Raw genomic sequence first — 22527 nt, forward strand, 5'->3', positions numbered from 1 at the left:
GATTTTCTGGAATTCTCTTGCTTTCTCGATGATCCAGCGGATGTTGGCAATGTGATCTCTGGTTCCTCTGCCTTTTCTAAATCCAGCTTGAACATCTAGAAGTTTATGGTTCACGTATTGCTGAAGCCTGGCTTGAAGAATTTTGAGAATTACTTTACTAGCGTGTGAGATGAGTGCGACTGTGTGGTAGTTTGAGCATTCTTTGGGATTTCCTTTCTTAGGGATTGGAATGAAAACTGACCTTTTCCAGTCCTGTGGCCACTGCTGAGTTTTCCAAATTTGCTGGCATATTGAGTGCAGCACTTTCACAGCATTATCTTTCAGGATTTGAAATAGCTCAACTGGAATTCCATCACCTCCATTCAGTTCATAGTGATGCTTTCTAATGTCCACTTGACTTCCAGGATGTCTGGCTCTAGGTGAGTGATCACACCCTTGTGATTATCTGGGTCGTGAAGATCTTTTTTGTACAGTCCTTCTGTGTATTCTTGCCACCTTTTCCTAATATCTTCTGCTTCTGTTAGGTCCATACCATTTCTGTCCTTTATCGAACCCATCTTTGTGTGAAATGTTCCCTTGGTATCTCATACTTAGGCAACTGATAACCTAGAGAAAGTGTCTGAGAATTGATCATCATAACGAGTAGTGGTCCCATAGGGAACTCCACCATGACACTTCGTATAATTTACAGTTCTCCTGGGAACACAAACATAAGAATTTGTCAGTAAGTGCTTTGAGCCCCCATGGAGGTTTCAGATAGCTGGCAGAAGAAACTGAAACACAAAAGAGCTGCACTGACTTGAGGGTAACACCTTGATGAGCTAAGCTCACAAGCAGCACCCTTCTGATCCACTACACTGTCTTTAGAAATTGTTCAAACCTTTTAAACAAAATGAATGTAAAAGGGAAACAGTACTTCCAAAGTCTACCATCTGCCAGATGGGCAGCCACTAGAACTCTTTCTGAGCTCATGTACAGTTGGTCCTGAACCATTACTATCAAGTACTTATCTGGCCCTAAAATGACAATTATGGGAGTTCTTCTGACATTCTGAAACTGGTTTTTGTATATGTAGCTAGAAAATAAAGCTGGCTTGATAAAACATCTTTGCAAGATTCTGACCTGGAGGGAACAAAATTATTTCTAGGAGAAAGCTTCAAGTTATAAGTTTTACCATGCCCCTGAAATGTAAGCATAGCCTACATCTCCTGAGACTATGCCCTTGGTTTAATCAGTAGAATCTAAAACCTAAACAAAAAAAAAAGAGAAAAGAGGCCCTTTCAGACTCCAGTAGAAAAACTATGAGATCTCTCTGTATCTGGATGTATGTATGTCTGTGTGTATGTTATAGACATGATATGTTCCTACCTTCAGATGGTATTATCAAAATTAAATTGTAAAAGTTCTGTATTTAAATAGCTTAAACAAGTAAGTTTTTATATAAATTCTCAGAAATAGAAATTTACTAAAAGGAATTTTGGGTTTACGTGATGTGGGAAATATTCAGTATTAAATTAATATTCAGTATTAAAGTTAGCTTCAGTTATTGGTATAATTAATACAGACAGGTCTTTACAAGTCATCAACAATAGAATAATACTTTAATTGTACCTGGGTTTATGAAAGTCAATAAACTCATGTTATCTCTGTTAGAAAAATTTTCAACAAGAAAATTAACTTGGCATGATGATACTTTCATAAGTAATAAAACAGATAGAGATAGATGGATTTTAGGTAGATTCTTTAAGACTAACTATGTTTTATGGTAAGTTTGCTTAAAAATAGTTTATCAAAAAAAATAGTTTCTCCAGATTTTTGTTGAAATCTTTACTTGAAACTAGGGTTTTGCTAAATTAAGGATGGGAATTCATCTAATGTCTATATTGTTTTTAATAAATGCTGAAACATTAATTGCTAAGCAAGTCTATGTTTACCTACTCTTGTCTTTTATTAGAGAAAAGCTAAAGATGTTTGGTTTATTGCAAAGACATCTTATACCACATTGAGAGAAATTATGTTGTGAAAATATGTATGTTTCTAGAAGTTATGAAATATGTATGTAAGCATGCCAATCAGGAAATGCTAATAAAACAGACGACTTGCAATGATTGGTTCTTGGTTTTTGCTAGAGATTAAGAACTGAGCTGAACTGAAGGCTCTTAAGGGTTAAAAATAGTTTTATATATATATATATATATATATATATATATATATGTATATATGTATATATATACATACATACATACATATAATTAAACCTACTAGAAACAGTAAGAGAAATATTTCAATATTCAAGGAAATTAGGATGTGATTCCAATAAAAGAAGATATGAGGAATGAAAATGCATTTTCTTAAGTTAAAAAGAAAGTGATTTTGTCCTAAATCTGGTTATTTCTAAATGAGAAAGAAGATAGTCAAATTTGGATATGGTAAATTGTGGGAGGTTTGTGGAAGAGGTGACCTGAGAAAAGGTAGTGGTCAGGACTAGAATTTGGTTTTCTCCGTTAGGAGGACAAAGTTTTCTCAGAATATTGATCTGTTTTGATAATGGATTGTGAAAGGTCCTTTTTTAAAAAATACATTTTAAGCAATCTGTTGTCTTTCTGTGTTTGCTTTTGAAATATTTTATTGACACTTTGGTTAATGACTAAATGTTTTTTCATAGTGACTTATTTGATTAAATGTTTTAAAAAACCTTTTTGATATTTTGAAAAAATTTCCCATATTCAATTTCTAAATGAAGTCTTTTGATTTAGAACTAACTTTGAGATATTTTTCTCTCCTTATGGAAAGAGACTTATTAACTAATCCGGCATGTTGTCATGGGAAGCACTGTCAAATTAAAAGTAACATTCAGCCTTCTTTATGTAGTTACTGTCTATATAAATATGAGAAATAAGTGTCTCAGAAATTTTTATGTGAAATTCCTGGAAGTCTTAAATGTCCTGACATGAAATGTTATCTGTCATCAAAATTGAGTCTACACTAAATAAGGAAATGGCAACCCACTCCAGTACTCTTTCCTGGAGAATCCCATGGACAGAGGAGCCTGACGGGCTACAGTCCATGGGGTCACAAAGACTGAAGTCATGACTGAAGCGACTTTCATTTTCACAAAGTGACTGAACTCGACCATCAGGGAAATGCCCAGTTTGCTCACATATGAAGGCAACAGTAAAAGAATCTGTAAAGATTATTTTATGTGTAGATAAAGTCCATGCTACTGCTGCAAAAATTAACCCTGCTTTGTCAGACTTTTTTGGGCTCCAAAATAACTGCAGATGGTGACTGCAGCCATGAAATTAAGAGACACTTACTCCTTGGAAGGAAAGTTATGACCAACCTAGACAGCATATTAAAAAGCAGAGACATTACTTTGTCAACAAGGGTCTGTCTAGTCAAGGCTATGGTTTTTCCAGTAGTCACGTATGGATGTGAGAGTTGGACTATAAAGAAAGCTGAGCGCCAAAGAATTGATGCTTTTGAACTATGGTGTTGGAGAAGATTCTTGAGAGTCCCTTGGACTGCAAGGATATCCAACCAGTCCATCCTAAAGGAGATCAGTCCTGGGTGTTTATTGGAAGGACTGATGTTGAAGCTGAAACTCCAATATTTTGTCTACCTGATGCGAAGTGCTGACTCATTGGAAAAGACCCTGATGCTGGGAAAGATTGAAGGCAGGAGGAGAAAGGGACGACCGAGGATGAGATGGTTAGATGGCTTCACCAACTCAATGGACATGAGTTTGAGTAAACTCCGGGAGTTGGTGATGGACAGGGAGGCTGGCATGCTGCGGTTCATGGGGTTGCAAAGAGTCGGACACGACTGAGCGACTGAACTGAACTGTCAGACTTTTGCCATCCTGATATCCTTGTAACATGGCAACAGTCTGCTCCTAAATCAGAGGAGTTAAGATGAGTGAGGAAAAGCTGTAAATTAAATAGTTGGGGCTTGGGAAACTCAAGCTGACTGCTTGGCTCTTCCTGGATTCCTTGCAAACTCCACTTTTCTTTTGATGGATTAGAGCTTTTCCTTACAGCAAGGCTGATGCCCTCAAAACGACAAAGGAACTGCTGGAAAATAAATGTAATTTCTACTTGGGGTATATCTTCCACAGTCTCCCTGGGCAAATTATATGAGCCTTAACAAAAACCTTGCAAACTTCTTGAGATGATCACTGACATTATCACCTTCCATCATCAGGCAAGAGTAATAAAACTAAAGGAAAAATTGGGTTTAAGCAAAACAAGAATTACTTATATGAGTTGAATGAACTGATAAATATAATAATAATTTTAGTGATTTTTTTAATCTGAAATATTACTGGCTTTTTATCTTTCTTTTTCGGATATTAGGAAACATTTCTCCTAAGCTAATTATGAAAGTGAAAGTCACTCAGTCGTGTCCGACTCTTTGTGACTCCATGTACTATACAATCCGTGGAATTCTCCAGGACAGAATACTGGAGTGGATAGCCTTTCCCTTCTCCAGGGGATCATCCCAACCCAGGGATCGAACCCAGGTCTTCCGCATTGCAAGTGGACTCTTTACCAGCTGAGCCACAAGGGAAGCCCAAGAATAATGGAGTGGGTAGCCTATCCCTTCTCCAGCGGATCTTCCTGACCAAGGAATCACACTGGGGTCTCCTGCATTGCAGGCAGATTCTTGAACAACTGAACTATCAGGGAAGCCCAAGCTAATTATGACTTAACACCAATTTGGTAAATTAAACCTTCACCGGAATAAAAACTTTTATCTTTCCTCTCTACCTGTTTCCACTAGAATTTGGAGTATTCTTAAGTTTATGGTAATAGTTATTCGCATGAGTTTAATAAGAATTTTTTCTCCTTATATTGATTGTTGTTGTTTAGTCGCCATGCCTGACTCTCTGCAAACCCATGGATGGCAGCACGTCAGCCTTCCCTGTCCTTCACTATCTCCCAGAGTTTGCTCGAACTCATGTCCATTGAGTCAGTGATGTCATCCAACCATCTCATCCTCTGTCACCCTCTTCTACTCTTGCCCTCAATCTTTCCCAGCATCAGGGTCTTTTCTAATGAATCAGCTCTTTGCATCAGGTGGCCAAAGTATTGGAGCTTCAGCTTCAGCACCAGTACTTCAATGAATATTCAGGGTTGATTTCCTTTAAGATTGACTGGTTTGATTTCCTTGCTGTCCAAGGGACTCTCAAGAGTCTTCTCCAGCACCATAGTTCAAAAGGGTCAGTTCTTCAGCACTCAGCCTTCTTTATGGTCCAGCTCTCACATCTGTACATGACTACTGGAGAAACCATAGCTTTGACTATATGGGCCTTTGCTGGTAAAGTGATGTCTCTGCTTTTTAATACACTGTCTAGATTTGTCATAGCTTTCCTACCAAGGAGCAAGCATGTTTTAATTTCATGGCTGCAGTCACCATCCGCGGTGATTTTGGAGTCCAAGAAAATAAAATTTGTCATTGTTTACACTTTTTCCCCATCTATTTTCTATGAAGTGATGGGACTGGATGCCATGATCTTCGTTTTTTGAATGTTAAGTTTTAAGCCAGTTTTTTCACTCTCCTCTTTCACCTTCATCAAGAGGCTCTTTAGCTCCTCTTTGCTTTCTGCCATTAAAGTGGTATCATCTGCATATCTGAAGTTGTTGATACTATATTACTAGCAAGACACAATTGGAAACACTGGTGATATTACCATGGCTTTGACAGAAATGTCATATTTGGGAATATACGTGAAATAAAGTATGCCTTAATTAACAAACATCTTAAAGAGAATAACGTGTGTATACTATGCCAGCTACTCTCAAATATTAAATGCCATACATATAACTTTTGGAAAACCTGCAAAAAAAAAAAAAAAAAAAAAATCCATGCCTTAATACTGTGTTTAGAAAACTTCCAGTTAACAAAGCTGTCAGTGAGATTGTTTGTGCTCCCTGGAGTTTCATCTTTGCATGTGGCATTAGAATTGACCCACCTTCTCAGAGATCAGCACATAAATGTCTTTATGGTAAATAAAATCATTATGTTGACAGGTACATAATGCTACCCCATTGTCTCTGTAGAAGGCAACAGATGAACCTTCTTTCTCTTTTCATTATGGAGTCATGAGATCCATTTTAGCAGAATACCAAGATACCTGGTGGCAAAGTCTTTGGGGAATCTTGATTCTTTGTGCAGGAGTATATGTAGACAGAGAGATGATTAGAAATCTATATCAGTCACTTTTGGTGAAATGGCAGAGGACAGTGCAAACAGCGTTAGAGCACAACAGACATCCCTCAACCACTTAGTCCAAGCAGTATTGGATAACAGGGCTGCCTTAGATTTTTTTGCTGGCTAAACAAAGAGATGTTTGTGCCATTGTCCACATTTCTTGTTGCACTCATATCAACACCTGAGGAAAAGTAGGTTATACACTTAGAAAAAAATATTGCAAAAAAGCTAAAAGAAGTATGGGGAACAGACCCTTTAAATAATCTGGTTGGAGTTCATCAGTAATAGGCAATTTTTTTCAGCTTGTTTTACAGAGGATTACCATCATCACAGTATGTGTTATTATTCTTTTCCTAGCTGTCAAGGTGCACGTGATATGTATTACTCTTTGCCCTAAGCTGACTGCTAAAAGCACATGTACAATGTCGGAGCAACAATTTGATATAATTGATAATATAACTTATAAAATGTTTACCCATCATCATATACCTCTGCGTTTCCTTTGCTCCATTAATTAATTTCCTCCCCCATAATGAAAATAATTGGGCTTCCCTGGTGGCTCAGACGGTAAAGAATCCACCTGCAATGTGGGAGACCTAGGTTCGATCCCTGGGTTGGGAAGATCCCCTGGAGAAGGGAATGACTACCCACTCCAGTATTCTGGCCTGGAGAATTCCATGGACAGAGGAGCCTGGCAGGCTACAGTCCATGGAGTTGCAGTCATGACTGAGAGACTTTCACTTTCACTTTCAATGAGAATAATTAGGCAACTCTTTTCCTGCAAAAAATAAAAGGAGAGGAAGTCCTAGCACTGAGAGACCTGTGGGTAGGGAGCAACCACTCTGGCATCAAGGGACAAATATTTTGGTCATCACTGCTTTCTTTTCAAAGATTTTGTTCGATCAGAAAAGGGAAATGATGGTGGAAATATTCACATATTGAGGCATGAGGAAGTCATTCTGGCTTATCCATGAATTAAATTAAACTTTATCCTAACTAGGACAGCCTGTTTTGTGACCTATTAAACATATGTTGTACATCTGCTTTAACAATAAAGAAAAAATTGGTCTGCATTGACCAGCGTGAAACTGTCCATTTAAAGATAAGTGCCTCCCTTCCTAGGACACCAGTGCTGGTGATCCTTGGATGATAAGCCTTCTTTACCAGGTACCAGAGCTTTCCTGACTCCCTGTGTATGTGCTGACCTGTCTTTTTTGAAACTATGAAGAAATGTACTCTTGTCATGTTAGATTTTTTTTTTTTTCTTTCTGACAAGATACAAAACTTCCAAAAACCATGCTTTTCTGGAACGGTTTTTCAGAACTATTGGAGAGACTGCTTCCTGAACTGTAGTCCTCAGTTTGGCTCAAATAAAACTCTCTTTTATTATTATTATTGTTATTGTCATCATTATTATTATAGATTAATTATTGATGATTTCTGTCACCAAGACATATCCCCAGGCATTGCCAAAAGGCTCCTGGGATGGGCATCATCTCTTCCCGGGTAAGAACTACTGTTTTATGTTGACCAATCATCCTAGTTTGCCCTGGACTGAGATATATCAAGGCTTTAGTGCTAAAATCAAGACATCTGGAGGCAAACTGGAATGATCAGCCACCCAACAAGTGGAATTTCATCTCCTGCTTAAATGGAGGCTGTTGTGAGAGGGGCGTTGGTTGATCTCGTGGTGGTTGTCCTCCCAGTCTTCTGTTTCTCTAAGTTATTTCTGTACCAAACACATCTGCTTTTCTCCCTCCTTGTATCCTTCAAGGGATATAGGGGAAATGACCTACCTCAGAGAGGCTGGCTGAGTGGAAGACCAGAGAGAATGCTGTTGCGTATGTGCATGTGTCAGAGAGAGACAGAGACAGAGCTGGGAGGGGCATTGGGGTGCTGGGCTTTAGAACCCATTGGTGGTGTCAGGTAGGTGATATGTATGTGTGTTGATACCAGTAGTTAATGGAGACTGGATGGGGAAGGTTTTCAGCTCGGTATTAATTCTGCCTATGACTATGAGATAGGCACATTTTATTTGGTGCAGTATTTTAAAATATGTTTATGAGTTATTCTGACAGTTTAATCCATGGTGTTTCACTGAGAGAAACAAAAGGAAAACCTCAAAAATGGCTTGTTATGAGGGTTATTTTTATTGTGCTGTGGAGAATACATTTACAACAGAAAAAAAAGATTAGGTTGTTTGCCAATTTACAAAGCACTTCCCAAGTACGTCATCTATCCCTCAGCCTTTTGCTCTTGATGTCATTCATTTGCCCATTTACAGATGAAAATCAATGAGTTCTGAAAGTGAGAAGAGACGAGCTGGAGTCAAAGGCCAGAGTTTGCATCTGAAGCACTGGACTCTGCCTCTTGTGGCTCCAGACTCCTCCAGGCTCTGGGAGAATGAGTCCTGCATGTTAAGTGCTGAGTCTGGGTCTCTAAGTAAATGGTGAGATGACAAGTGTGGACTTGGAGGATGTGATTCATCTCTATTGCTATGACTGCTACTATGACCATGGCCCATCCCCCTTCTCTGTCTTCAAGTAGGGGATGAAGCAGGTTTCATGAGGGTGATGCCTAGGACACACAGTCATCTAGCACCAAGGCTATATCCACCGTGTCTTCCTCTGTGCTCTCGGACACAAGTGTTGGGGGTGTGATTTGCTGTGTATGGTTGTTTGCATTTTCCTTGATTATGTAAACTGGTGGCTTGTGCCAAGAACTCTCTGTGCCCCGAAGCTCTAAGCTTGGTCCGTCCCATTGGCTGACTTCATTTCTCTTTTGGGGGAGGTGTATTTGACAAGTTGCAGGGCCGTGATAACTGGCAGTACCTTTCGGGTGTGAGGTACCTGGAGTTCGGGGACAACCAACCCATTGACAATGACAACAGATGAATTGGTTTTCTTTGTGAATGGCAAAAAGGTAAGCAGAAGCCGACTTTTCCTCTGGTTTCCCTGATCCCTGGGAGGGATGTTTGTCCTCTCTATTTTAGGTTCTTGCTCACTTGTTCGCCTTGTCTCTCTTCCTTCAAAGCTATTCCTGAATTTGGGATATCACTGGGGAGAGAAGACCTTCTCAGGTCTAGAACCCAGTCGAGATCCCCATGGGGCAGAGGAACGATGGGCAGAAAAGAGAGAAGAAGGGTATATGTGAGCACTCTCCTCCCCCACGCTCCCAGCCTGTAGAGATGCTGGCACCAAGCTGAGAAAGGTAGACAGGGTTCTTGGTGAGATTGGAGGTCACCCACCCCACCTCTATTTCGGTGTTTAATCAAAAGTATCCTAAGGCTTTTGTTGCTCTCTTTACTGAGAAAAGGAACAGGAATGTGTTTTCTTGCTAATCTCAGGGTATAACGTGTACACAGCTTTGATTCTGAAATTTTATCCATATCAATGTAACAGCTAACTTGCATGAGGACATATCCTGACATCTTGTGGCAAGTCACAATTCTTGTTTCCTAAAGGGCATGGGTCCCCCCCACCCCAGTCTTGGTTATATGTATAAATAGTGCAAACCTCTTACTTTGATAAAAATTGCCCACTTGGATCAACTTCACTGGTGTTCATAGGGACCTAGGAAAAGTGGGGTTGGAATGGGGCAGAGGAGAGTCTTATGATATGGGTACCAGTCCTTGCAGCACCAGAAGAGTAAGAATCTTTGCAGATTTTAACGCAGGTGAAGGGAGAGAGCTGTAAGCACATCACATTGTCTCCGTTGTCCACTTGCCCTCCCTCCACCGGTGCTGAGGTGCTCGCTTCAGCTCCCGGATTGTGAATGAAATGGACAGTAAAAGAGTAGCTGTGGTTGCACATTGTGAATGGCCATGTGGATTTTATGAGTGAGGACCAAACCCAGGAGTCAGAGCAATTTTGTTTTGCAATATTGGCAATTTTAAGTTGAGAAGCTAGGCGACTTTGGAGGCAGTTTTCAAGAATTAAAATGCAGCTAGTGCTTAAATTGTCAGGGTGTGTTTGGGTGACTCGCAGGGGAATGCTGTGAGCTGTTGCAATGTAAGGGGCTTCCAAGGAGGTCAGATTCGATTTCAGTGGTATCAGCGAGTGCTCCTGTGGAAGGAGGTCACCCGTGCTCTTCCAGGTGCAGAGTGGTTTCTCTGTGTTGACTTCCTTTCAGCAAACTAAGACGTAGGGCAAAGCTTCCACTTTGGTGGTTGTAAGATTTCTGCAGCCAAGAATTCCAACAACGCTGTCACATGCAGCAGTTACATTGGAGAGATTTAAGAAACAGTTGCTGAATAGGTTTTCTTCACATATTACTTACACAGAGGCATCTTCTGTGGCATTTTTCTAAGTGATTTTTGTAATGGGTGAGCAGCTGGATTCAGTGACTTAACTCAAAGGTTTGATTATTTATGAAGCCATCAATTCACGTGTGACAGTGCAAGGTTCTTTCTTTGGGGATGGTTTGCTGTGATGCACCGAATCTAGAAAGCAGCATTTCAAGGTCAGTCTGGTTTGTTGAAAGTTGTTTCCCTGTGTATTTTATTTTCACCTTAGGAAAGCAATTTAAAATTTTTTAGATGGTATTATCGCATCTAACCCTACCATCTCTTGAAACTTCCACTACCGTAAGTTTCTGTGATGAATATTGGTGCATTTAATTTTGTAAACGTGGACTTTTGAGAATCTGCTGGAAAGGTGGTGAGGCAAGGTGAGGAGTGATGAGGTGAAAACAGTGCTGTAAAAATTGGACCAAGCAAGGAATTCCCAGTCAAATAGAGGCAGCTGTTTCTTCCCAATTCTATTCCCAAGATGTTCTAGATCTTTCTTTACTAGACATTGTGCAAGGAGGTTACCAAAGAAGCTGATGGAACTTGCTGACTCACTCTTAAATATGCACTTCCTCCTCTTCCTATTTCAGACCACTGTCTAGGACTCCTGTCTTCCCTTCCTGTGACCTTGGAGAGGGTGTAAGATACAAATGATCAAATACCTCCAGAGCCTTCTGTGGTGGTGACAGGCCTTGGTGACTATGGCTTCCATTTCCTCTGATTTAAAGTCAGAGTCAAAGGGAAAGAGTTGCCCAGTATTTTGGTATCACTGTAGTGATCGTGCTTTTGGCTGGATTCCTTTTTTTTTTTTTTAATGTATTTTTAATAGGAGGATAATTGCTTTACAATGTTGTGCTGGTTTCTGCTATATGACAATGTGAATCAGCTGTAAGCATACATATACCCACTCCTTCCTAAGCTTCTCTTCCAACTGCCATCCCATCCCTCTAGGTCATCACAGAGCACTGAGCTGAGATCCCTGCACTATACATCCGCTTCCCACTAGCTATCTCCCTTACACACGGTGGTGCATACATGTCAGTGTTACCGTCTCGATTTGTCCCACCCTCCCCTTCCTCCGCTGTGTCCACAAGCCCATTCTCTATGTCTGCATCTCTGCTCCTGGTGGTCGGGGTGGGGGTGGGGGGTTGGTGCTGGATTCTTTTTATTCAAACAGTCGCTCTCCGGTTAGTGGAGATGTTGACCCCTGGAGAAGTCTAGAAAATTCTGCATGGAGGGTACAGCTGAAAGTGTCCAGGAGTGACGCCCACGAGAAGCAGCAGTCAGTGATAAGTCAAAACTCAGTCACGTACCCACCTACCCACCTTGTTATCAACATTTACAAGCTCCGCCCAGGCCTGAGGCTGTGGGACACACATGCATGAGAGGAACACAATCTCCAAGACCAGGCATTTACCATTTGGGAGCTAATGAACGGGTTGGCAAAGTGGTTTGTGATCAGGTAAATTACCATATTCCAAAATGTATTTCAAAGACAAGTATCCCCACAAGATGTTCTTTTTAGATATTCTTATACCACTTTGTTGGCACATTGTAGGTGACCAGTTAATGTGGAAAGGATGAATGGATGGATATTAAAACCCTGAGAAATCCTCTACTAAAGAAATTTATTTTTCAAACTTTGAACTTTAAAAGTTAAACTTATAAGGAAGTTGCAAGAAGAATACAAAGAAATGCTTGCTAAATGAATGCCAGCAAAATGATATATAGGTACATAGATATATAGATTTTTAAGTACATAATTTTATATATTTAAATATGTAATTAATTGGAATGAACATATAAAGTATAAAATTTTATTTATGAACAATTGAAGATAAATTTCAGATATCATACTTCTTTCTCCCTTAAACTAAGAATAAGGGTATTCTTACATAGCCACAATCTATTTATAAAAATCAGGAAATCTAGTGTTACTATATCATTATTATCTAATCTCTAGACTTTATGCAGCATTATTCCAATTTTCCTAAAAATGTAATTTATAGCTTTCTCTCCACAACCCCAGGACCCAGGATCATGCCTTTCACTTAGTTCTCAAGTCTTTTTTTTTGTTGTTATTGTTCAGTCACTAACTCATCTCCGGCTCTTTGTGACCTTATGGACTGCACATCCCAGACTCCTCTGTTCACCACTATGTCCCAGAGTTTGCTCAAGTTCATGTCCATTGAGTTGCTGATGCCATCCAACCACTGTCTCATCTTCTGTCACCCTCTTCTCGTCATGCCCTCAATCTTTCCCAGCATCAGGGTCTTTTCCAATGAGTTGGCACTTTGACGGCGGTTGGGAGAGAGGCTCAAGAAGGAGGGGATGTGTGTATCAGGCGGCCAAAGTATTGGAGCTTCATCTTCAGCATCAGTCCTCCAATGATTGTTCAGGGTTGGTTTCCTTTAGGCTTGACTGGTTTAATCTTGCTGTTCAAGGGACTCTCAAGAGTCTTTTCTAACACCACAGTTCAAAAGCGTCGATTCTTTGGCACTCAGCCTCCTTTATGGTCCCACTCTCACATTTATACATGACTACTGGAAAAAATGTAGCTTTGACTGTATGGACTTTTGTCAGCAAAGTGATGTCTCTGCTTTTTAATACTGTCTAGGTTTATCATAGCTTTTCTTCCAAGGAGCAAGCGTCATTTAATTTCAGATACCTTCTCCTCCTAATTCAGGAACATGTGGGACTCCTAGTACAGGTTTCTCTAAAGAAATTCTTATCACACGTCTGTGTGTGTGTGTATGTATGCTAAGTCACTTCAGTCATGTCTGACTCTTTGTGACCCTATGAACTGTAGCATCCCAGGCTCCTCTGTCCATGGGATTCTCCAGGCAAGAATACTAGAGTGGGTTGCCATGCCCCTCTCCAGGGGATCTTCCTGACCCAGGGATCGAACCCTCATCTCTTATGTCTCCTGCATTGGCAGGCAGGTTCTTTACCACTAGCGCCACCTGGGAAGTCCCTTATGACACATGCTCTCCCCTTACTCACTCCAATCATCCAAACCCTATTGTGCTTGATGATGCAAGAGGAGAAGTGAAACAGATTTTTGCCGATTTCTTTCTATGATTTCCATCAGGACCTGGCACTGAACTTTGTAAGGCAAACTTTCCATCTTATTGAACATTCTATTCATGGGCCTTTGGTTTGAGACTTTTCCTCCATTTCTAACTCGTGTTAGTGTTGTTGATTGTGATAACCCAATTCACAGTACTCTGCTATGATCACAGGCAGACCAACTGGCTGCCTACTGCCTAAGAGTCTACTCTCCAGGAGACAAAGCCAGAGGTCTGTCCCTGGCATACACAGGTGTTATCCAGCAGCTGGAAATGAAATGACATGCTTAACTCAAAGGGGACTTTGCCTTGATCAGCCCAGCATGGTAGGTGCCACACCTACGTGCCCTGTCATGGGTCCAGAGCTGAGCATGAATGCAGAATTTTAGAATTGCAGGGTGTTAGCTTGCACACAATTTGGCTTGCAGCTAATATGTTCATCTTATGGAATGGTCAAGAAAAATACCTTCATTTTCATGATATGTTTAACACACCTCCATTAACTCTGCAAATTCTTGGGTGAGACAATGGCTAAGTATATGTTTGATATAGTTTTCTTTTGTGTTTGTTTTTATAGGTGGTGGAGAAAAATGCAGATCCAGAAACAACCCTTTTGGCCTACCTGAGAAGAAAGTGTATCCTGACTTTGGAGTGGGGATGAGGGAGAAGGGCCACTGGGGACTCATTCTCTGGCCCTTAGGCCATTTGCTAGTAACTGGTCTGGAGGCCATGGAGTACAAAGAAGAGCACTGGATTAGGGCTCTGGATCTCTGCATTTTAGCCGCAACTCTGTCACTTGGCAGCTGTCTGACCCCGGGAAGTCATTTGAACTCTGTGGGTCTGAATTTCTCAGCTGCCAAATAAGAATGTTGTCCTTGATATTCTTCAAGGTCTCTTGCATTTAAGACTCCAGTAATGCTGAGATTTAATCTTGGGCCTGTAAAACAAATAGCTCCAAAAGGCGCTCCTTAGCCCTGACCAGCTTCATGGCCTTTCCCTTCCCCACCAGGAAGAATGTGTGGGGGGTGGGAGCCTGCCTCAGCAGACCTTTGTTAATACAGGAATGGGCTTCCCATGGAGGCTTTCAAGCTCTGCAAAGTGAAAGGGAAAGTCAGAGGAGGGGGTATTCTGGGGGAAAGGGATGCCTGAGGTGAGAATCCTGTAGAGGCACCATCCACTGTGGTAATGGCAGGTGCTGGGAAGCATGGGGTGGGGGACTCCTGGGGGGTAGGGTGTTGCTCTGCCCCAATGTGGGGAGGGCTTCTGTAAGATCTTGCATCCCTTTTGTTCTTTCATAGTAGGAAAGGATTCTGATACCCTGGAACAAGAACAACAGTAAAGACAATAGGGGCTAACATCTAATGGGCACTGACCATGTGCAGGCAGAGTTCAGGAGATTTGTGTAGGCTGTCTCACTGACTCCACAGCGATCCCTTTGACAGAGGAGGAGGTGAGGCTGGGTGTGTTCAGGCACCTGCCTCCCCCACCTCACGTATTCTGCACACGTGCTGGGAGGCCTGGACTGAAGCCCAGCACGACGGTCTGAAACTCCCACCCACCACTGGAAACTTTCTAGGGGTCTGCTGTAGAGTGATGCCCATCCTGACCTCTGTCAACAAACCCCTGAGGCTCCCAGAGGTGGGGATGTCTTGTGGCTCTTTCCAGTGATGTATTTTGAAACAACAAAAAGATGTCTCAACACCCACAGAAGCCAGCCTGGAATCCATGGTCTTCCCTCTCGATTTTTCACCTCCTATCAGAGAGTGGCTGGCTCTAGTGTATTTTGTCCTGGGTTTTTGACCTGGAGAGGGCAGGTCTGGAGGTTCACAGCTCATGGACCTGATGGTGTTTTTGTAGAGGCAGAGTCACTCAGTAGGATCAGGGAACTGCATGAAACTCCATTTCCAGCCCATCTACCTAGGCAGCTAGGGAAGAGAAGCTCATTATTAGATTGTTAGCATCAATTTTTAGTTTTCTAATAAGGTTGTGAAGACCCAGCAGGCTAAGAAGTTCCTGATCATAGCATTGGTTGGTTTAAATGCCAATTCTCAAATAAAATCCAACCCTGAAAGATGGCTTCATGTAAATATGCAGTCCTTGTGGCTTCTTGCTGCCTGTGTTGAGAGTTTATTTGTCAGAGTTCCAGGCAAGAGAGAAGACTCTAACCTTGACTTCTACCCTGGCTTCCAGAAAGATCCCCAGGCTAGCATAAGACCTCTAGACTACTTTGGGCTGCTTCCTTTCATCCTCATGAGCCCCGAGAGTGATCTCAACTGCTGATCTCATAGGTCCAGACTAGTGAAAGGAAAAACTAGATCTAGAGTGCCCTCTTCAGCTGTACCTTAAAAGAAGCAGCAGCATGGTGAAGGAGGAGACCCCAAATCCGGAATCAGAGGACTGTGTTGAGCCCTAACACTCAAAGTAACTGACTGTTACCTTGCAGGGCTTACATTATGTCTTGGGTCTCAGTCTTTCCTCCTTCTTTCCTTCCCTCCCTCCCTCCCTCCTTTTTCTTTCTCCCTCCCTCCTTTCTTTCTTTCATTTCACTGTTTTTTATAGCAGTTCCTGCCCTACCTGCTAACCAAATTATTGTGAACTTCAAACATGGGTATGAGTGCTTTCCAAGTAGAAGATGCTCTATCATTGTTAATTATTAACTTTATCTTAAAATTAGGGAAATAACTAGGAGATAAGAGACTTAGTTCTTTCCATCTTCAGCAGGAAACTGAAAACCTTGGAGGCCTGGGGGCCTGAGGGAGAAGCAGCAGTGCAGCTGGTGTGTCCCGTGGGAAAGAGGCCACCGTAATTGCTGTTCTCCAAAGCAGCCTATTAGTTAGGCACTTTTCAAACTTCAAAAAGTATCAGAGTCTTAATTTCTCCCAGGACGTAAGAGGTGTCTCCAATATTGGCTTTTGACCCCCAAAATATCCTCATTTTAATTTCCTTTCACATATCTGATGGGATGGATATTCAGAAGCCCTTAATCCAGCTCTAATTTTGGTCCCCAGACTTCATCCGTCCAAGAGGTTTGGTGAGGGAATGAGGGAAGCTGAACTCAGCAAGTCCCGTACTGGCCTGAGTGGCTTCATTGCATGCCCACCTGGGGTGAAGTGAGGATTGCCCCACATGCTCCATCTTTGAGGCACCTGATTCACCTGCCGTGTGAGCCCACCAGTTTGGGGGCCTGTTAAGACCACACTTAGAAGACTGTGATCCCAGGAAGATCTCCAGGTCTAGAGAGCAGTGGCACGCCAGTCCCAGGGGATGACACGTGGGTGCCAGGGCCTTTCCTCCTCTGCACGTGGAGGTGGCCCCATCCCTGCCTCCCTGGGTTACAGGGCACCCTCTCTGAGTGGGAGGCCCTTTGAGCCTGCTGCCTCCCGGGCTGAGGGGCCTGAGCCTGTGTGTGGATGGATGGCTCTTCACTTGCAGCTCAGCCCAGGCATTTCCCAGCAGCCCAACAAAGACTTTTTTCTTTGAGTTCATACTCCTTAACCCTTGACCTTCCAGTGGGGCTGAGAGGAACCAAGCTGGGCTGTGGAGAAGGGGGCTGTGGGGCTTGTACAGTGATGCTCTCCAAGTATGATCGTCTCCAAGACAAGATCATGTATCCTTTGCTTGCTGGCTGATTGCCTTTGGGGACTAAGATGCAGGTGTCAGCTTTTGAGTGATGGTGTGTCTGTGTGTATCTGTGTGCATGTGTGTGTCTGTATGTGTGTGTATGCACACATGTGGGTAAACCCCTGTATTCCTGAATAGGCTTTGATCATGACCAGGGATATAATACAATGATGTCTTAGGGAACATCTTGGCTTTTAAATATGGACAAGATTCTCCACTGTTGATAAAATCAGCTTTCTAAAATTCAGACTCATTTCACATCCCATGAAATCCTTCAGTAGGCCTCCATAGCCCCCAATCTAAGTCTAATTTTTTTGCTCAACATGTGAGGTCTTTCAATTTGCCCCACCTTTCGTCTCCAGTTTTCTTTCTCTCCATGGGTCCAGCACTCCGCTCATGCAGAAACAGTTATGAACTACCAATGCTCCATGTCCACTCATTTCTTGGTCTCTGCACAAGCTGTTTCCCACCTTGAATGTCCTTTTTTCAAGGACTTCTCCACCTGACTAACTCTTATTAACACCTTAGGATTGGGCAAAATATCACCTCCTCCAGGAAGGCTTCCTTGACCTCCTAAGATTGGGTTAGGAGCCCTTTGTGCTGGTTCTTTGGTGCCACATACACAGCCCTCCTGCAACCCTTACCATAAGATATTTAAACTGCATCTTCACACTGGTTTCTGCTTTCCTGAGTTGAAAGCAAGCTGTTAAAGGACAGAGTTTTTGTCTGATTCACCTTTACTTCCTCAGCCCTCAGCAGGGTGCCTGGTATAAGGTTGGCCTTCAGTGACTGATGTTGGTTGCATGAGTGGGTGAGAGATGAGTAAAAGGATGGAGGTGGGGAAGCTCTAAGGAAGCTCACCTGGGGGTTTTGGCCTCCCTCTCCACACAGATGAATGGAAGAAATGGAGGTGAGTGAAAGCAGAGAAGCAAAAGTGACAGGAGGTTCTAAAATTGAAGTGGCTAAGGGCTTCCCTGGTAGCTCAGCTGGTAAAGAATCTTCCTGCAATGCGGTTTGATTCCTGGGTTGGGAAGACCCCCTGGAGAAGGGGTAGGCTACCCACTCCAGTATTCTTAAGCTTCCCTGGTGGCACAGACAGTAAAGAATCCACCTGCAATGCAGGAGACTTGGGTTCGATCCTGGTTGGGAAGATCCCCTAGAGGAGGGCATGGCAGCCCACCCCAGTATTCTTGCCTGGAGAATCCCCATGGACAGAGGAGCCTGGTGGGCTACAGTCCATGCAATCACATGACTGAGCAACTAAGCACGTAGAGAAAAAGGGACCCATTAGACCTGGGACCTCCCAGAGGCTTCCTCTTAACTCAGCCTCCAGGATCTACCTGAGTAAAAGGCAGCTGAAAGTGCCCCTGGCTTCCATGCTCCAGCCCAGAGGCCTAGGGTGCACCAGTGCGTGCCCCCACAGGACAACGGGGGGGCTCGGGCCCTGGCCCGGGTGGAGAGATGAGGATCCCTGTGGAAAAGAGAACATAATGTAGAGTGAGGAGAAGTGACACGAAGCATCACAAATCTCTCAGACCCTGCGCTCGGGTCCGCTCTGATGGCCTGAATGGTAAGTGGGATGACCTTAATCTGGGGTTCCAGCCACTTTTCTGCCAATGCCTGCCTGGCCCCCATCTGCTCCTTGCACCATGTGGCTGTGACGACCGTGGAAGGAATTGGAAGCACCAAGACGAGGCTGCATCCTGTGCAGGTAACCAGCGGCTCTTCCCAAGGCTGCAGGCTTGCTCTGGATTGTTGGGATGAGGGTTGCAGCCTGAGGCAAGGAGGCATTCTGGCTGGCCATCCCCCTCCATTCCTGTGGAGGTCAGGGGGCTAGCTGTGAGGTGGAAAGAGGAGACGCCCGAGCCTGAAGCTCCCTCCTGTGTTTGAGTGGCTGGTGACATTGCATGGCCCCGTGGAAATCACGAGATCAACTGGATCTGGTGGCTGCAGGTCTAGCTGTACCAGAGCTGGGGGAGGAGGGGCGGAGGACCTTCCTCTCTGTGCCCAAGTGTGCTTAGGAAGCCCCCTGCCTTCTCGGATTGAAGATTCCAAACGCTGTGTGCCTTTGATCAAAAGCCCACTTATTCCCTGCTCCCTCCCACAGTAATTCCATTGCACCTCTCACCTCCCACCCACAGATCACTCAGACACAGGCTTGTTAAAGTGGCGGCTAGCAAGGGCACAGTCAGAGACACGTGGGTGTCTGACCAAGGCTTTCTCCCTGATGGTATCAGGCATCTGATGATGGGTTGAGATCGGGACCTCTTTGGGCAAGAGTGGGCAGTAGTCAGGGTTCTGTGGAGTGAGAAAGGGTGTTCATAGGCTAGGTGGGAGAGGCCCCACATCGAGCAGAGCACAGAAGAAGGAAAGGCCACTGTTCCCAGTGCTCATGTTAAACTGAGGTGGAGGTCTTTGGGAGGGTGTGATCACAGAGGGTGTCTGAGCCAGACCCTTTTCTTAATATTCCCTGTACCATATCATTCGGATCTTGCCTTCCTTGGGTCTCTGACATGAATCCTGGAGCCAGGGCTGCCAGTCAAGCAAGCTAATTATACCCCCAGAGGGAGCATCTTGGACCAGTCATGGGGGTCAGAGTGGGGTGAGGCGGTATTATATCACCTGTGTGGCTTCACTTCCTAGGCAGGAAAGTGGCAGGTTACTAAACTTGTCCAACCTGCAGCAGGTGTGAGAGGGTTAATGAGGGCTTGTAATTTACTTTGAAACAAATAGATGAAAGAAAGGAGCTGTTTAAACACAGGGATCACATCCCTAGAATCAGAGGAAAGCTCTCCCTTTCCAATGGTACAGAGCCTTATTCCCGATGTGCTTCTTTTGGCTCCAGATAAGCTTAGATTCCACTTTCCCTTGTCCGTTTACGTTTTCTTCTGGGATTCTAAGACACCACATTTCTGCCCTCCCTCCGTGCTGGAATCATGTGCAGTTCCTTCTCAGCTCAGTCCCTAATCACCACAGCACCCTGGGCTCTGGCCTGGGCCCAGTCACTTCTCCACCTTCACACTCTCCCGACATGAGTTTAAGACCATATCTTCATATCTTCAGCTTCAACCTCTCCTCAGAGATCAGACTCCGATTTCCAGCTGCCTACTTGAATCACTAGATGGATGTCTGATCTCAAACTTAACAAAAACTCTTTTTCCCCCCAAATTCATTCTCCCCTGGTCTTCCTCCATCTGAATCAATGGCAAAGCATCCATCCAATTTCTCACGACAAAAATCTAGGAGTCCCCTGTGATGTTTTCATTCCCTGCACCCAGTCCATCCAGAAGTAATAGCTACTCTACCTCCAGAGTTTACAATGAAATCTTCATTTGTTTCTCTGTCTCCCCTACAACTGTTTCGTCCAGGTCACATCCCTTCCCACTTAGGCCACATCAGTGCCGTGATCCACTGTGTCTTCTCTTGCCCCCTTGGCCATTCTCTATTCAATAGCTAGAGTGAGTCTTTAAAAACACAAACTTGATCGTATCAAGCCCTGCTGAAATTCCCATAAAGGCTTCCCATCATCACACCCAGAATCACAATCAGGATCCCTAATCCTTGCTGTGAAGAGCTGCAGGCTCTGGCTGTTTCCTGTTCCCCGGGCTGACATCTCTCGTCCCAGGGTTCCACCTGTCCTGGCCTTTCAGCAGATTTTCTCACTGTCTGTGCTCAGAGTCTTTCACTCACTGTTCCTTCTGCCTGGGTGACTCTCTTCCTTGTTCCAAATCATGTCATCAAGTTCACCTTAAAGGTCGCTTTATCATAATGGCTTTTCTGACCGCTCCAAATAGCCACTAGTCACTCTGAGTCATGTCATCTTGTACTAATTCTCTATATAGCACCAACCTCCACCTCGAATTTTCTTCTTTGTTTTTTTCAGTATTTCCCCCACTAGGATGTGAGCTTCGTGAGACCAGGGACCTCAACTCTCTTCTACATGCTCCATCCCCAGGACCTATACTATGCCTGGCACATAATAGATTCTCAGTAAATATTTCTCAAATTAATGACTATCCGAGCTAAGTGCTGGTGATACAACATTCTAGCAATTTTACTTGACGTAAGTTCCAAGAGAGATTCCCAAGAGATCAAAAAATAATGTAGATGAGGAGAATTTCGTTGTAATAAAGATCAGGCAGGTCTGAATGAAAATTCTGTGACGTTCAATGCTTTTAGTGAATTCTACAGCACACATTCCCCAATTCTTAAGTCTCCATCCATTGGGCTTCAAGAATTGCCTTCACTTAAGAATACAGTGGCAATTTAATTTGGAATAAAATGGATTCACTTGGTTGATTTTGGATTGTGGGGTAGTGAAGTTAAAAGAACCGGACACAGTTCTTGCATTCACCACGTGTGATCTTACACACATCCCTTAAATCTCTTAAATCTTCCTCCTCTGTCTTTAGTAAAGAAAATAGTTCTAATTGCCACTGTTCTTTGAGGGGGTATCCTATTAATAACTGCCATTGGTTAATAACATGCCAGGTATGATAGCTAAGTGTTTTACATGAATGATCTCACTGAATTCTCAGCACAGCTCTGAAGATAAGTGCTAGGGTAGTGCTAAACAAACAGACAAGGTTTAGGGAAGCTGGGTAACCCAGCCAAGGTCACAGCTGGTAAGTGGGAACACTAGGATTTGACTTTGTACAGTGCAGACTGTCAACGTGGACTGTCTTCAGTTGAGTCACGTAGGGAGCCTGGCAAGGGTTCTGCCAACACAGGTGTCTATGTCATCTGCCCCTTTTAGGAGAGAATTGCCAAAAGTCACGGCTCTCAATGTGGGTTCTGCACCCCTGGCATCGTCATGAGCATGTACACGCTGCTTCGGAATCAGCCCGAGCCCACTGTTGAAGAAATCGAGGATGCTTTCCAAGGTATGGGCCTTGTGCAGGGCCCAGGAGGCAAAGGGCAAGTAGGTTTCCGAGGAGGGCAGGGCAGGGGCAGAGTAGAAGCCAGGAGTGAACTAGGAGTTCCAGGCACTTTTGAGAGAAAGGCTCAGGCTATACCATCATGGTAGCTAAGATTTCCTGGGAGATTGGCCCTTTCTTAATTTGAAGAACACTTGGTTGGTTTGAAGACCTTCTGGGTTCTCCTGCCTTAGTGTCCATCTTCCTGCACTGTCTTCCTGACCACCCTCTATGCTGGCAAGGGTGACCTTGAGTGGCTGGCATGGGAGGAGGTCATCTGGGAAACTGCACAGAAGTCAATGACATGGCATCTGCCTTGGCAGCTTCCCCAGAGCAGGGTTCCAGGGGGCAAAGGCCATGTATGAGGAAGGCGGCCCTGATTCTGTCTTGGGCAGGGACTGGCTCCCCACTTTGCCTTCTG

General features: G+C 43.6%; 1 protein-coding gene across 1 annotated transcript in view; it reads left to right on the plus strand.

Moving 5' to 3' along the window:
- Nucleotides 1-9093: 9093 nt before the first annotated feature.
- Nucleotides 9094-22527, plus strand: part of XDH (xanthine dehydrogenase) — a 59641-nt gene continuing 46207 nt past the window's right edge. The window contains exons 1-5 of the mRNA XM_061156313.1: nucleotides 9094-9135; nucleotides 14147-14204; nucleotides 17080-17176; nucleotides 18793-18901; nucleotides 21947-22073. Coding sequence (XP_061012296.1) covers nucleotides 9094-9135; nucleotides 14147-14204; nucleotides 17080-17176; nucleotides 18793-18901; nucleotides 21947-22073 — 433 coding nt within the window. The remainder of the gene's footprint in view (nucleotides 9136-14146; nucleotides 14205-17079; nucleotides 17177-18792; nucleotides 18902-21946; nucleotides 22074-22527) is intronic.

Source organism: Dama dama, chromosome 11 (genome assembly GCF_033118175.1).
Source record: "Dama dama isolate Ldn47 chromosome 11, ASM3311817v1, whole genome shotgun sequence".
Classification (NCBI taxonomy): domain Eukaryota; kingdom Metazoa; phylum Chordata; class Mammalia; order Artiodactyla; family Cervidae; genus Dama; species Dama dama.